The sequence below is a fragment of the Belonocnema kinseyi genome, chromosome 5 (assembly GCF_010883055.1).
Source record: "Belonocnema kinseyi isolate 2016_QV_RU_SX_M_011 chromosome 5, B_treatae_v1, whole genome shotgun sequence".
In the NCBI taxonomy this organism is placed as follows: Eukaryota; Metazoa; Arthropoda; class Insecta; order Hymenoptera; family Cynipidae; genus Belonocnema; species Belonocnema kinseyi.
The window spans coordinates 96,245,488-96,260,789 of record NC_046661.1 but is presented as its reverse complement, the minus strand read 5'-3'; the positions used below and the strand labels follow the sequence as shown (position 1 = coordinate 96,260,789).

General features: G+C 27.9%; 1 protein-coding gene across 1 annotated transcript; it reads right to left on the bottom strand.

Annotated features, from left to right (window-relative positions):
• Nucleotides 1-4,855: 4,855 nt before the first annotated feature.
• Nucleotides 4,856-8,735, bottom strand: LOC117173789 (facilitated trehalose transporter Tret1-like). The gene is made up of 2 exons (XM_033362432.1): nucleotides 8,644-8,735; nucleotides 4,856-6,195 (listed from the first exon to the last, which is right to left on the bottom strand). The coding sequence occupies exons 1-2, from the start codon at nucleotides 8,693-8,695 to the stop codon at nucleotides 4,856-4,858; spliced, it is 1,392 nt and encodes a 463-aa protein (XP_033218323.1). The 5' UTR covers nucleotides 8,696-8,735.
• Nucleotides 8,736-15,302: the final 6,567 nt, after the last annotated feature.

Genomic DNA, 15,302 nt, shown 5'->3' with positions numbered 1-15,302 from the left:
TACATACGAACTCACAGTGGTAATCATGCACTTTCTGTTTTGCGGCTCCCAAACGGTAGGTATGGTGGGGGTAATTTCCATCCACGATCTGGCAGCTCTGGCCAGTGATCCCAACTTTCGTTTGTATAGGTACTGCGCTTACGCTAGGGTGCTGAAGAGGGACACGACGCGACTGCCCGTTACCATGGCAATAATCAGCTGTGCCGTGTTCCTCTTACGCATAGCTAGCGCAAGCGCAGTACGACTACATTCCAATTTTGGGATCACTGAGTAATCCGCGGGTTCGAGAGATTTTGTTATGATTTATCACGAAGCAGGGTACTTTATTCAAGTACATAATTTTACAGAACATCACACGCCAAACAAACCTGGTGAGAAAAAACTAACCTAGCTAACAACTATTTTTTTAAGTCAGGAATACAAAGAACAAATATCGTGTAAAAGTCAGAGAATTTATATGACTTTCGGATAAAGTTAGAGAAAATGAAAAATTCATCAATGGGATATTAGGGGCCGTACTCAAATTACGTAACGGATTAAAAAGATGAATCCTCAACAAAAAAGAGTGATAGTTGATCATGCAACCAAAAAAGATTCAATTACACTTTTAAAAATAATTTTACAGCCAAAAAGACGAATTTGCAACAAATAAAAATGTTTAAGTCATGAAAGAACAAAATAGTTTGCCTAAGTTTTTGGAGCTTATAGCAAAAAAAAACTTTTCTTTAAAAAAAATTTAATTTTTAATGCGAAAATATGAATTTTATGCGATAAAAAAATTATTTTCATCAAAATAGTGAAATTTTCAACAAAGAAATAAGCCTCTGTTTGAAAAAAATACTGCAAGAACTATTTGTTTTTTTACGCACGAAATTGATCCTTCAATTAAAAAAGATCAGCTTTTAAAAAATAGTTAAAGTTTTAAGAAAAAAATAATTTCTTAACAAAGTGGTTTAAACGAAATAGTGGAATCTTCATGCAACGCAGTTTAATTCTCAACCAAGCAGTGCATTTTCATCTAAGAAAGATGAAGTTCATACTAAAATAGAACGGTTTTTTAATCTAAAAGACAAATTTTCAAAAAATATGTGTCTATTTTCATACAAAAAAGATTTTGGTTTGACTTTTTAACATTAAAATATGAGTTTTAAAGGAGAAGTAAGTTTTCGACAAAGAGACTTGAATTTTTTACCCTAAAGGACGAATTTTGAACAAAACAGTAAAATTTTCAACCAAAAGGAAATAATTTTGAACTAAATTCTTGACTTTGCAACCAAACAGTTACATTTTTATCTAAGAAAAATGCAACTTTCTACTAAAATAGATGAATTTTTGAAATAACACACAAATAAAAAAAAAGTTGAATTTTAATTCAAAAAACATTTTAATTTGACTTTTCAATATCAAGGTATGAGTTTTAAATAAGAAGTAGATTTTGTAGGAAGAAACTTGAATTTACAACCAAACAGTTGAATTGTTAACAGAAAAGAATAACTTTTTAACAAAATTGTTGAATTTTCAACCAAATTATTGCATTTGATCCAAGAACGATGATATTTCCACTAAAACAGATAAAATTTTTAATCAAAAAGACAAATTTTAAAAAGCAAAGTGGAATTTTTCTTTAAAAAAGATTTAAGTTGACTGTTCAGCATTAATGTATGACTTTTAGACAAATTGATTTTATACGAAATAGTTGAATTTTCTACTGAACATTTTGAATATTCAACCAAAAAGGATGAATTTTTAAGAAAAAATTTGCATTTCTTTTTAAAATGCGGTTTCTACTTAATTAGATAAATTTTTTAATTAAAAAATCAATTATTAAAGAAACAGTTAAAAAAAAGATTTTAGTTTAACAATCAAAGACTAGAACCTTGAACTTGTATTATATATAACCTAGAATCTTTTATAAACAGAATAAAACATTTACAAAATAAAATTGAAAAATTAAAAATGTATTCTGCTCGGCAGTTATTCAAAAATATATAAATTCCCCGGCTTTTGTAAAAAAATTTGTTGTAGTCTGACTTTTCTCTAAACAATAAAATTCCCAAACTTTTTTCAAATTGTAAATAAATTTCTGCACAATTAATGTGAGTTATAGTTTGCCTTGAATTTATATTTATTCGTTTTCAGTTTCTTTCTCCACAAGATTACCTTTTTAATTATAAATTTTATTATTTGTTTCAAAATTCAAGAATTTTTTTGAAAATACATCCTTTTTGTTTGAAAATTCAATTTTTGTATTAAAAATTCGTCTTCTTGGGTGAAAATGCAAAATATTTTCATAGAAAACTTCTTGCGCTCAGAGAAGTAGTGATGGTTATTATTTTCTAACAGTGCAGTGAAATTCGAATATTGCTCGTTTATAATATATATCATATCAATCATGTATTGGAAATGCCTGACACGAGTACGTCACGACTTTGGAGTCACCGAGCACGAGCCAGTCAGTGGTGTCAGAACGCGGATAACTCTGGCATGCGCAGAACACTGGGGGGCGGCACCTATTTCAGTAGCTAATAGGAAGTTGGCGGGAACTTTTAAATGAGGAAATTTGCAATAAATTATTTTCCAGCAGAATAACAATAAGGAAAATAGAATGATGATGCTTGATAAAAGAAAAATATTTTATATAATCGACATGCAAGAGAACTTTTTATTAATCATATGTATTTAACGATAATTTGACTATTGTAAATGCGATACGGCGAGTAGATTGTTTTTTGTTTTAGGAGACTGCGAAAAAATAATTAAGTGCAAATTTCCGCATTTTAAAGTTTCCGCCAGCTTTCCATAAGCTACTGAAATAGGTGCCGCCCCTAGCTTACTGCGCATGTCAAAGATATCCGCGTTCTGACACTGTCGCCAGTATGCCTCGAAAAAACCTGAGTGAGGTAAATTAATGTGAGTGATTACGCTTTTCGGTTCATTGAAACCTAACCTCAAATAAATAATTATTAATTAAATTGCATTTTGCAATTAATATAAATGAAATGATTATATATAGCAATTTAAGTGTTTCTGAAGTCAAAATTTTTCAACCTGTTCAATTTATAAATTTGAAAATTTTATCTTTAGGAAATCACTTTCCTGCCGACATCAAGGCAGTTTCAGGTAAAATAAGTAGATTTACAATTACGTAAGTCAAAATGAAACTTTTATTATGCTTTAATAATAAATTCGTTATAAAAATACATTAGGGACGACGTTAAATAACATTAATTTTGAAATGAATTAGTAGAATGAATACACCAAGGGAGTAATGTTCCCAAAGAGAGCTCCTCACTTAACTGCGCATGCGTCAACTCAGCGTCACATTAGTTGCTATTCGCGGGCAGCTTAAAATGCTAAACAATATTATTTTTCTTGTTTATTATAAATAATAGCATATAAACTTATAAGAATGTACATTTGATCGAAATCAATGAATCCTAATAAAAATTAAAATTGATTAAATGCATATTCTATAAATAATACGTTAAATAACAGAAAATTGAGCAGATTATGTTGAATAAAAAAAAAATTGAATTTTTTACAGAAAAATATTGATAAATCGTAAATTATAGGTCATTTTCCAATCATTTTCTTTTTTCAGCTGACAACTTGAATTTTGTTGGAAACATTTCAAAATATTAGGTTGTAGGAAATCTTTACGTCAAAAAATTAAGCTATCATATATTAAAACTGTAGGCTTTTTTTTAATTTGCTAAGAAGTGCTATAACAAATTTTCTTTTTACAAGAATGAAGATTGTTGAATAAAATGTTCCTGATTATTGAACAGTTTTTTCATTAAAAACCCGTCCTTTCCTGGTAAGTTATAGGATCTACAATAATCTTACGTTTATTAAAAGTATAATTAAACATTTTTTTCTGAAAACTGTTCTTTACGTGTCCCGGAATCCATGAAATTTACGAAATTCAAGGGATTCATTCAAATTTACGGAATTCAAAGGATTCATGAATTTTTCGGAATTCATGAAATTTCTTGAACTTAAGGAATTCGCGAAATTCATGGAATTCTAGGAATTCGCGGAAATTATTGAATTCACGGACTTCATACAATTCTAGGAATTCGCTGACATTTTTTAAATTCACAGCATTCACCGAATTTATGAAATTCAGAGCGTTCGCGGTATTAATGGAATTAATAAAATTCATGGAATTTATAGAATGCATGGAATTCACGAAATTCTGAGAATTCACGGAATTCATTGAATTCATAGAATTCACGGAATTCATTGAATTCATAGAATTCACGGAATTCATTGACTTCAAGGAATTGGCAGAGTTCATTGACTTTAAGTCACGGAATTCAAGCGATTCAAGAATTTCGCGGATATTGCGAAATTCATGAAATTTTTATAATTGAAGGAATCCAAGAATCTCGTGATTTTCATGAGTTCTGCGTGTACCATTAATTACGTGATTTCCATGAATTCCGCTTATGCTATGAATTCTGTGAATTCCTTGAATACCATAAATTCCGTGAAGTCTATGAATTCTGTGAATTGCGAGAATTCTATAAGTTTCGTGAATTTTTTGGCTTCCATAAATTCAGAAAAATTTTCTTTGCCAGGAAAAAGTATTCTGGAAAATAATTAAAATTTTTTTTTCATTTTTCGCTTTCTCAGTTGCCGAGATATCCAGCCGCAAGTATGAGACAGAAGTTTTGCTGGTTACTTCTATGTGAACTGATTTTTCGAAATTGCTGCTAACAAACAAAAACTACCTATTTATGATTTTTCAAGTTTAGAAATGGTCGTGCAGATTTGTTCACAGAGTCTTTCTTTTTTTATTTTACTCGATAAGGGTTTTTTTCAAATGCAAACAATGAAAATTAATCATCAATCACTTTGCATTCAGTAAAATCTGAATCTCCTCCTCACTTTTGCCCTTAGTCTCTGGTGTAATTTTCAAAATAATCAAACCAAGAATAATATTTGTGGCAGCAAAAATCCAAAATATCACACAAGTGTTCACAAGACCAATCATAATTTGATACATTAAAATACTAAAAAAACTAAGAATCTCGGAAGTAACTTTACAGATAGTGATTGCCAAACCCCTAAGATTATGTGGAAATAATTCTCCCAAATAAATATTAACGAAATTGCCAATTCCCATAGTCAGCATAAATTCATAAAGACAAATTCCAAAAATAGGCATCCATAGGAAATAGGAAACATCCACCTTGAAACATTCTAGAAAGAAAAAAAGTCCGATAATACCCATTCCAAGGGATCCCAAAAATAGGGTATTGAAAAGTATTACTTTTCTATCAACTCTTTCTATCACTTGAGTACAAATGAAAGCTGAGGTGATTTTAATACTTGCCAGGAACAAACTTGATTTTGCAGGAGTCAGAAAAGATTCATTGTAGGTGAAAATTTGATGAGAAAAATATCTCACGATCGTGTGACCCGACAATACATCTTGGGAAGCAGAAAGTATTACTATTATCAAAGCTCTTTGATTTGCTCGAACTGTCACTAATTTCCAGAAACTGGATTCTTTTATTTTAAAATTAAAAGATACTTTCTCTATCGTATCATTTTTTATTCCACTGGTTTCTTTGGAAATATCATTTTTCAAATTAGAAATTTTACCTTTTTCCGAAAGTTTAAGCATCATGTTCATTTCTTCCTCCCTCTCATTTTCTTCTCGAAAGTAATTTGAGCCAGGCATGAAGATAAACGCTAAAGCGAAGAAACTCATGGTGGCAATTATGGTGAAATTCAAATAATAGTATGGCAAATAAGTACTTAGGAACATTATAAAAAATATTCCCAGACTGAAAAACATTTTGTGGAATGATAAAAAGATCCCTCTAGTTTCCTGAGTTGCAATTTCGGAAAGGAATACCACTAATGCGGAACTTCCGCTTCCATAGCCTATTCCTCCCAAAATTCTTGCTACATATATGCTGATAATGTCTTTTGCTAATACTATTAAAATATAGGAGGCAATTTGTGGTAGAGCCAAAAAGACCAAAATCCACTTCCGATCGAATCGATTAATAATCATTGGAATTATGAGATATCCAATTATGAATCCAATTGGCAGCAGTGGGGCTATCCAAGAGATTTCATCTGTTGTCATTCGAAAATCGGTACTGTTGTTTTTAAAGTGTTCCAAAGCTGGTGAAGTCCAGGAAACTATACAGCCAAATCCTCCTACGGTGTAAGCAGCTGTTGAAATTCATTTATTTTTACTAATTAATTAGACTTTATTTTTAAGGCTATATAAAACTTAGGGTCTGTCCATAAATTTTATTTTTTACAGAATATTCATTTTATTCCCATGTTTTAAAAAAGCTTCCCTTTTCCCTTTTTTACTTTAAAGATGATTCTTTCTAATTAAAAAGTGTACTAATTAATTTTTGGTTCAGAATTTATCTCGTTTAGGTTAAAAATTAATTTTTTGGTAGAAAAGTCGTCTATTTTCGTTGAAAGTATATTCTTTTTCAGTAAAAAAATTTTATAAGAAAAAGATTAATCTTTTTGTGTAAATTCAACTGTTTGAAAAATCATTTTCATTTTTTTAAAAATTAATTTGTTAAACTGAAAGTTTAACGATTTCCTTATCATTTAAACACATACATCTTGTTTGTTTAAAAGTTTTTTTTTCTCAGAATTAAATTTGTTAAATTTCTTTGAAAATTCTTTTTTTTAAGGTTCACAATTTTGGTTCAAAATTCATCTCTTCAGTAGAAAATTGTACTACTTTGTAAAAAAGAATTTTTATTTTGGATAAGAATTAATTTTTTATCCATAAATTAACATATTCCATCTTTTTTAATTGCCATTTTTAATTAAAATATTATTTTTTATAGTTGAAAATTCCACTCTCAGATTAAAAATTAATGTTTATTGTTGAAAATTCGTCTTGTTTTGGTTTAAAGTTCAGCTATTTTGGTTAAAAATTTGCTTTTTTCATTCAATTTAACTTTTGTAAAAAATTAACTATCTTGTAGAAATTTAACTTTCTTGTTCAAAAATAATTTCTTCTCGTTCAACCAAAAAAGATGAAATTTTGATTAAATATGGAATCGATAAATTTACAGTTAAAGAAATTAATTTTCCACGCACAAAAAAAACATGAAAATTAGGCAAGAATATTTATTTCTTAATTTTTAATCTTGTTGCCTCTCTTACTTTAATTTTATTCTTACTTTAAGCAGCTGGATAAGAAGTTAATCTTTTGATAAATTTATTTATAGTATTCAGTCCGTACTTATTTTCTCAATTTCATTTTATTAAATTTCTTTATCGGTAAAAGTTTTGATTTTTAGATTGTCTTACTTCTGGAATTTTTGAATATTTCCTTTTTATTCTCTTTAAAAAATCAGTTTCTCTAATATCTTTTCAGAATCATTTTATTTATATTTGCATTACTCAGCAAATATTTTAAATTTCAGATTTTTTAACTTCTTAACTTCTTTAATGATTCATTTTTTAATCAATCAGTTTAGATTTCTAAATGAGAATTAAACATGTTTTAAACTTATTTTTAAAAATGTTGTCTTTTACTTTCTTTAAAAATAAGGGTTCAAAAATTCTAATTCGTACCTAAAAAACTTAACTAAATACTTTTAATAAAATTAAATTAAATCAGAATTTTAAAAGTTAAAGAATGTAAAATACAAAATGTTCGCCACGGAGGAAAAAAGACAATAAATTTATACATTAACCCCTTTAACAGCTTTTTGAAATAAATATTTGTATGATTATTCCTCTGAAAAGATGAAAGAAAAGGAAATTAAAAAAAAGTCAATTAAAAAATTAATCTTGAAAAATTCCAGAAGTAAAAAAATTTAGAAATTAAAATCTTTACCAAGAAATAAAAAATTAGAACAAAATAAAAAAAAAAGAAATTCAACTTTTTTTTAAATTAATTTTTGGAACTGTAAATTTGACGATTCCAATTTTCGTTAATAATTCATCGTTTTTGGTTGGAAATGAAGTTTTTTGAAAATGCAATCATTTCATTTCTGGGTGAATTCTTTATAAGTTGAAAAATTAAACTATTCGATAAAAATTGTTTATTTTTTTCCTGTAAATCAACTGGTTGAATATTTTTTCTCGTTTCCTTGAAGTGTAATTTTTTAAATTGAAACTATGACTATGCCATTTTTTATTTAAATCTTATCTTTTTTTTTTTGAAAATTCAACTATATTCTATAAAAAAAATTCTTGGCAAAAAATTATTATTTTATTTTATTATTTGGCAATATTGAAAATTAAACTCTTTTGTTAAAGTGGTCTTTTGTAGTCAAAAATGTAAAGGTTTTTTTAAGAAATTCGTACACTTGGATTAAAAATGCAACCATTTTTCAATCGTCTTTCTGGTTGAAGTTGCAACTTTGTAGTTTAAGAACTCAAAAATTTGTTCAAAAATTAAACTACCCTGTTAAAATTTAAATTATTTTGCTCATATTTCACTTTTTTTTTATTTATCTTTTCTGATAAAAACATCATATTTCTTGGTCAAATATTTTAATTTTAATTTTGTTATAAGTTTAATAAATTTAAAGAAATAATTCGTAGAAATTAAGTGAGTGGTATATGACTTTAAATTAATTTTTATTCTTAAAAATGTGTTATCTGATAGTTTAAAATGTTTTAACTTTTACTTACTAGCAGTGATTGCGGTCCCATATCGTATTAAAACTTTTCCGTTTCCCTTCATTTTCTCTCTTGTTATTTTAGATTAGAGTTTAAAATAGCTCAACTAATTTAAAAATATTTTGGTAAGTAAGAGTAATAAAAATCAAGATTTAAGTAGTCTATTTATTAATTATTAGCACATGAACTAAATTTGTCCTGCTAATGAATCGATTAGACACAATGAAACTGATTTACCTTGGTACAATTTTAAAATGCGTATCAATATTTACCTCAAATAAGGTCGTGAAACGGATACAATTTTCAATCTTCCGTCAAATTAACGTCTGGGAATGTATTAGTTATCTCACTTATCTGCGATCTGAATAAGACAGTATATATACGAAAACTGCAATTTTCCAGATTTTTTATCAAATGAGGTGAAAAATTCCAATGAATTATTCCTGCACAATAAGGATGAGGGGAAATACTTAAAATAATCAAATCATTTGAGGAGAGGAAAATAGATATAGTTCTATATCCGAAAATAAAAAAAAATAAAAAAAATGTTCTATTAGTTTAATAAATTATCAAGAATTTTTTACTCGTTAATTTTATTTCTTAATAATCTAATAATAAGGACGGAGTTAAAATGCTTAAATAAACTATAATTATTCGAATAGTTTCGACCCAAACAATAAATATTGTGGATTTTTGTATTTAAAAATATTTAAAAAATTTTAATTCTAACAAAATTTCTATTTATCCAAAAAAGATGAGGAATTTTTATATGTTCGATTTTTTTATGAAAGAATAATAATAATATTTTTCTTTGTTCATCCTTTTTGCACATTTAAATAAAATTCACAAGTAAAACTGTACATGTAAACAATTTTCGATACATTTTTTTGAAACAGAAACATTTTTTAAATTTCTAAAGCCAAAAACTAAAAAGAAGATATTCACAGATCAAATTTTTTTTACCATTTTCGGATGCCTAGTCACCAATTTTTCTAATGAACCGAAACGATAAATTCTTACCAAAGGCATTATTTTTTTAATCAAATGTATAAACTTTAAAATAAAAATCATTTGTATTCACCAATAAAATGAATTTAAAACAAAATACTTGATTCCTTAACTAAACAAAAAATGAATTTTCCACCAAGCAGTTGTATTTTTGACCCCAAAAAATTGATATGCTAGCAAAAAAGACGAATTTTAAACAAAGGAGTCATATTTTAAATTATTTCTCAACTTTTGTACAGCTTCTAAATATTTTATAAATTTATTCACACTTTTCCTAAAACTTTCAGTAAATATTATAAAATTAAAAACAAAATGCCTTAAAATATTCCAGATTATTTTTTGAAAATTTTGGAAATATTCTTAAATTTGTTGAAATATACTTTTGTAAAATTTTGAAAATTATACCATTTTAGGAAATTTTCAGTTAAAAATATTAAAACTTTAACGATTACAATTTTTTTATTAAACAATTTATAAAAAAAAGGTTAAGAACTTTTTATGATATGCCATTACAAAATAATTTTTATATTGTTATTTCAACCTCAAAATTTGTTTTAAAATCTTTTGAAACATTTTTCAGAAATTATTTTTTTTAAATAAAAATCCTAAAATAGCTTTAAATTTTTCCTTAAGAATCTTTAAAAAATACATTTCGTTTAACAATTTTTTTAATTATACCATATTTTTAATTATTTTTCAATCACTTCAAAACTTCTAAATATCTTTTAAGCTTAATAGAATTTTTTCTAAATTAATAATTGTTCAATGGTTATTTATTCCTTAAATTTTTTTGTTATTTCTGAATTTTTTTAAATATTCTTTAAAAAATTAATTTTAAAAAAATCATAAAAAATTTTTCCAGGAATCTTAAGAAGCTCTTTTTATTATCTTTAAAATTTCAAAATCCTCAAATATCTTTAAAATTTTGTTCTAAAATCTTCAAAAACCTACATTTTGGTTTACGTTTTTTTTTAATTTATTCGAATGTCAATCCTGAAAAAAAAGATATAATCTTTTGAAAATTTGTCGTCCATTTTTCGCAATCTTTTCAAATTTTAAATTAGCCCTTAAATTATTTTAATACTTAAAAATATTTCTTAAAATTATTAGAATTTTTTCTAAAACTTAGAATAAATACTGCAAAATTAAAAAAAAATGCCTTAAAATCTTTCAGATTATTTTTTGAAAATATTCTTAAACCTTTTGAAATATACTCATAAATTAATTTTTTTAAAATAAATAATCATTCTTATTTTTTAAATTTGAAATGAAATATCATCAAACTGCAAAATTAAATATTTTAAACTTTTAATAAATTAAATCTTGAAAGATCACTATTTTTTTAATCAACACTTTTTAAATTAAAAGTTAAATTCTTTTTATATTATGTCGCTACAAAATAATTCTTGAATTGTTATTAGTACATGAAAATTTGTTTTGAAATCTTTTTAAATATTACTTTTTTTAAAAATAAAAGTCCTTGAATAGTTTAAAAATTTTATTTAAAAATCTTGAAAAATATACATTTTGTTTAAAATTGTTTCGAATTATTCCAAATTTTTAATTATTTTAGAATCTCCTCAAAACATCTAAATACCTTTTAAACCCAATAGAATTTTTTCTAAGTTCATAATTTCTCCAAATTTCTTGTTTTTCAGACTTTCTTTGAATATTCTCTAAAAATTAATTTAAAAACAAATATTTAAAATCGTTCCAGGAATCTTAACAAAAATTTGTAATTATTTTAAAATTTCAATATTCTTAAGTAGCTTCAAAAATTTGTTTTAAAATCTTTTAAAATCTACATTTTAGTTTTAAATGTTCTGAATCTATTTAAATGTTAAATTATTATTTTTTTAATTCATAAATATTTCCTTAATAAAATAATAAAATAATAGAATAGAATAGATAGAAATAGATAGAATAATAGATATTTATGATGGTTGCTTATTCAAAAAATGTTATACATTTGTGATCAATCAGACGATCCCTCATATTGTCATTTGCTTCCGAATTTCATGAAGTTGTAAGACGTAAAACAATCAATCACGTTGTAATTTTTTTTCTACATTTCGTGCAGTTCTAAAATATAAGAAGATCACTCACATTTCGATTTTTCTGAATTTCATGTAGTTCTAAAACATAAAACGATCATTCACATTTCATTTCTTTCTGAAATACATACATTGGTGAAACATAAAACGATCAATCGAACTGTTACTTATTAAAGTATCTTTATAAATTTGTGAACTATCAGCCGATCCCTCATGTTGTCATTTGTTTCTGAATTTTATTCATTTCTCAGACATGAAACGATCAATCAATTGGTGATTTTTTTCTGAAATTCGTGCAGTTCTAAAATATAAAAAGATCACTTGCATTTAATTTTTTTCTGAATTTCATGTAGTTCTATAACATCAGACGATCATTCACATTTCATTTCTTTCTGAAATGCATACAATAATGAAACAGAAAACAATCAACCGAACTGTTACTTATTAAAGTATTTTTTATAAATTTGTGAACTATCAGCCGATCTCTTGCATTGGCATTTGTTTATGAATTTCATTCAGTTCTAAGCCATAAGGTTATCAATCACGGTGGGATTATTTTCTAAATTTCGTGCTATTCTAAAATGTACGAAGATCACTCACATTTTATTTTTGTCTGAATTTCATGTAGTTCTTCAACTTAAGACGATCATCCACATTTCATTTCTTCCTGAATTTGATACAGTTTTGAAACATAAAACGATCAATCGCACTGTTCCTTATCAAAGAATTTGTATAACGTTGTGAACCATCAGCCGATCTCTTGCATTGTCATTTGTTTCTGAATTTCATTCAGTTCTCAAAAATAAAACGATCACTCACATTTCATTCATTTCTAAAATTGTATACAGTTGTGAAATATAACACGATGAATCACATTGTCATTTCTTTCTGAATTCCATTCACTTCTTAAACATAAGACGATCATTCGAATTCCATTTTTTTTCTAAATATCATGCACGAATTACATGAATTACAAAAAAAAATAAAAGTGTGATTGATCGTATTATATTTTAAAACTGTATGAATTTCACAAACAAGTACCCATGTGATTGATTGTTTTATTCTTCACGACTATATAACATTGAGAAACGAATGAACTGTGAGTGATTATCTCATGTTTTAGAACTACACGAAATTTAAAAAAAAAAATAACAATGTAAGTGATCGCCCTATGTTCCCATTGATCAAAATGAAAAAGATTGATGGAGCCAACAGTAAACATTAGTTTATACACAACAGTTACGAAAATTAGGAACCATCTGATAGAGGAAACACCAAACTGTTCTTTTCCAAGAAGGCAAAAATTGTCACAATTCCTAAGGAGATTGCACGCACTACTACAGTTAAAAAAAAATCGACTTGATTCGTTCCACCATTTGATTGCATATTATGCAAGCAGCAAACTATGAAGTTTTCGGTGCAAAAGAAGATATAAATCATTTTTAACGTAACATATATTTTCGGGCCTGTAAATCACTAAAACAACTCTAACCATTTAGTACAAAATTAAAATATATAATATTAATAGGATTCTTATTATTTCTGGACCTGCATAACTAGATTCTTTTCGATAAAAAGAATCCCTGAAAATAAAATCAAGAATCTAACGACCAAATTTGGACAACCACCACTAAATGTTCCCATTGGAATCTGAAAAAGGAACACCTCTTTCCCCTTCCTTCCCTCTGCAAAAAGAAAACAAGAAAAGAAAACTATTCATCCTTACTTTGGACGAAAATAAAAAGGAGGAAAGAAAAATGAGAAAGCAACCAACCAAATCACCTTCCTTCTCTTTTTTTTCTTTCTTCCGTCCTCTTTATTCCCACCATTATCAAATCCAATTATTTAAATTAAATTAAATCCATTATTTGATAATAGTGGGAATAAAGAGGACGAAAGAAAGAAAAAAGGGAAAAAACAGAGAAGGAAGGGGATTTGGTTAGTTGCCTTCTCATTTTTTTTTCTCCTTTTTATTTTCGTCCAAAGTAAGGATGAATAGTTTTCTTTTTTCAGAGGGAAGGAAGAGAAGAGAGGTGTTCCTTTTTTCAAATTCCAAAGGGACCATTTTGTGGTGGTTGTCCAAATTTGGTCGTTAGATTCTTGATTTTATTTTCAGGAATTCTCTTTATCAATTTGATTAGTGGACGTTAAAAAGGGATTTTATATTGGATTGTTTTCCTATTTAAATATCCAAAATTTTAGATTCTTTTTCATAAATCCAACAAACATTTGGTCTTCGTCCCGGATCAGGTGCAGTTTTTATGATTTATAAGAGTGAAAATAGAAAAATTGGAGTCTTCCGTTGGAAACTGACGAAATAATGACTGATATTTTTCAGAGTTAGCAATAAGTCTCTTATACAAAAAAAACAGTGGAAGTGAACGTTAGCTCCTCGAAACATAGCTTGTCAACTCTTAAATTCTGTGAGCATTGCCAATCTAGTGAGTGAACAACAATAATTTATGCTAGAGCATAAATTCAACGCTCACAAATACAAACTCGAATCTCCATATGATATCAGAATGGTTTCGATAAGTTTATTTTCTCCATGAATCACCAAGAGATGCACCAATGATGTATCAGATTTCACTGCCCTCTCTTCGTCTTATATGATACCACCTCTACTCCCATACGTGGTCTTATCTTGAATCGCTTGACTCACAGCTGTCTGGTCTCGACTCTCGTAATCGCACCAGTGATCCGAGATTTGAAACGAGGTTCATTCCAATACTATGACAGGGCTATGTCCGTGTAAATACGAGGTCTGTTAAAAAAATACGCGGATAGAGGTCATAAAAAATGTACTTTATTTGGAAGTTACACGTTTGGGTCTCCTTCAAAATACTCTCCTCCCCAACTCACACACTTATCCCAACGGTGTTTTCACTTGTAGAAACAGTCCGAAATCGTCTCAAATCTTCTTCCTTTGAGCGGTTTTTTCTAGTTTTCGGAACAAAAAAAAGTCACAAGGAGCAAGGTCAGGTAAGTGGGGGGGGGGGGGCAGTAATCGAGTATTTGACCAAAAACTCACGAGTTCTTTTTAGTCGTCGGTCATCAGGCGTGGAACAAATTTCGCAGTGACGCGGTGCATCTTCAATTTTTCGGTCAAAATCTTGTAACAAGATCCAATTAATATCCCACACTCTTCGGCAGGCTCCCTAATGGTCAGAATTTTCGCGCACCAGTGTGTTGATTTTGTCAACGTGTGGGTGGTCAGTTGATGTTGAAGGAACCTCAGGATGCTCATCATCGTCGATCGACTGTCGGCCACCCTTGAAACGTTCATGTCACTTGAAACATGCAGTACGCTTCATGGCAACATCACCGCAGGCCGTGTTGAGCATGGCAAATGTTTCAGTTGCAGATCTCCCGAGTTTCACACAAAATTTCACAGCAATTCTTTGCTCTTTCAGGCTGTTCATTTTCCAATCCGACAAACAAAAAATACTCTTAAAACCGTGTAGCTGGTCAACAAATGAAGATATCTGCGACTGGAATACAAAGTTTTAAACAGCTGATCTGTACGAACTCAGCCATACCAAGCGGATTCTCCTGAAACCAACTAGAGCCGCGAAATTCTCATGATTTGAATACTTCGCGCACCTCCTT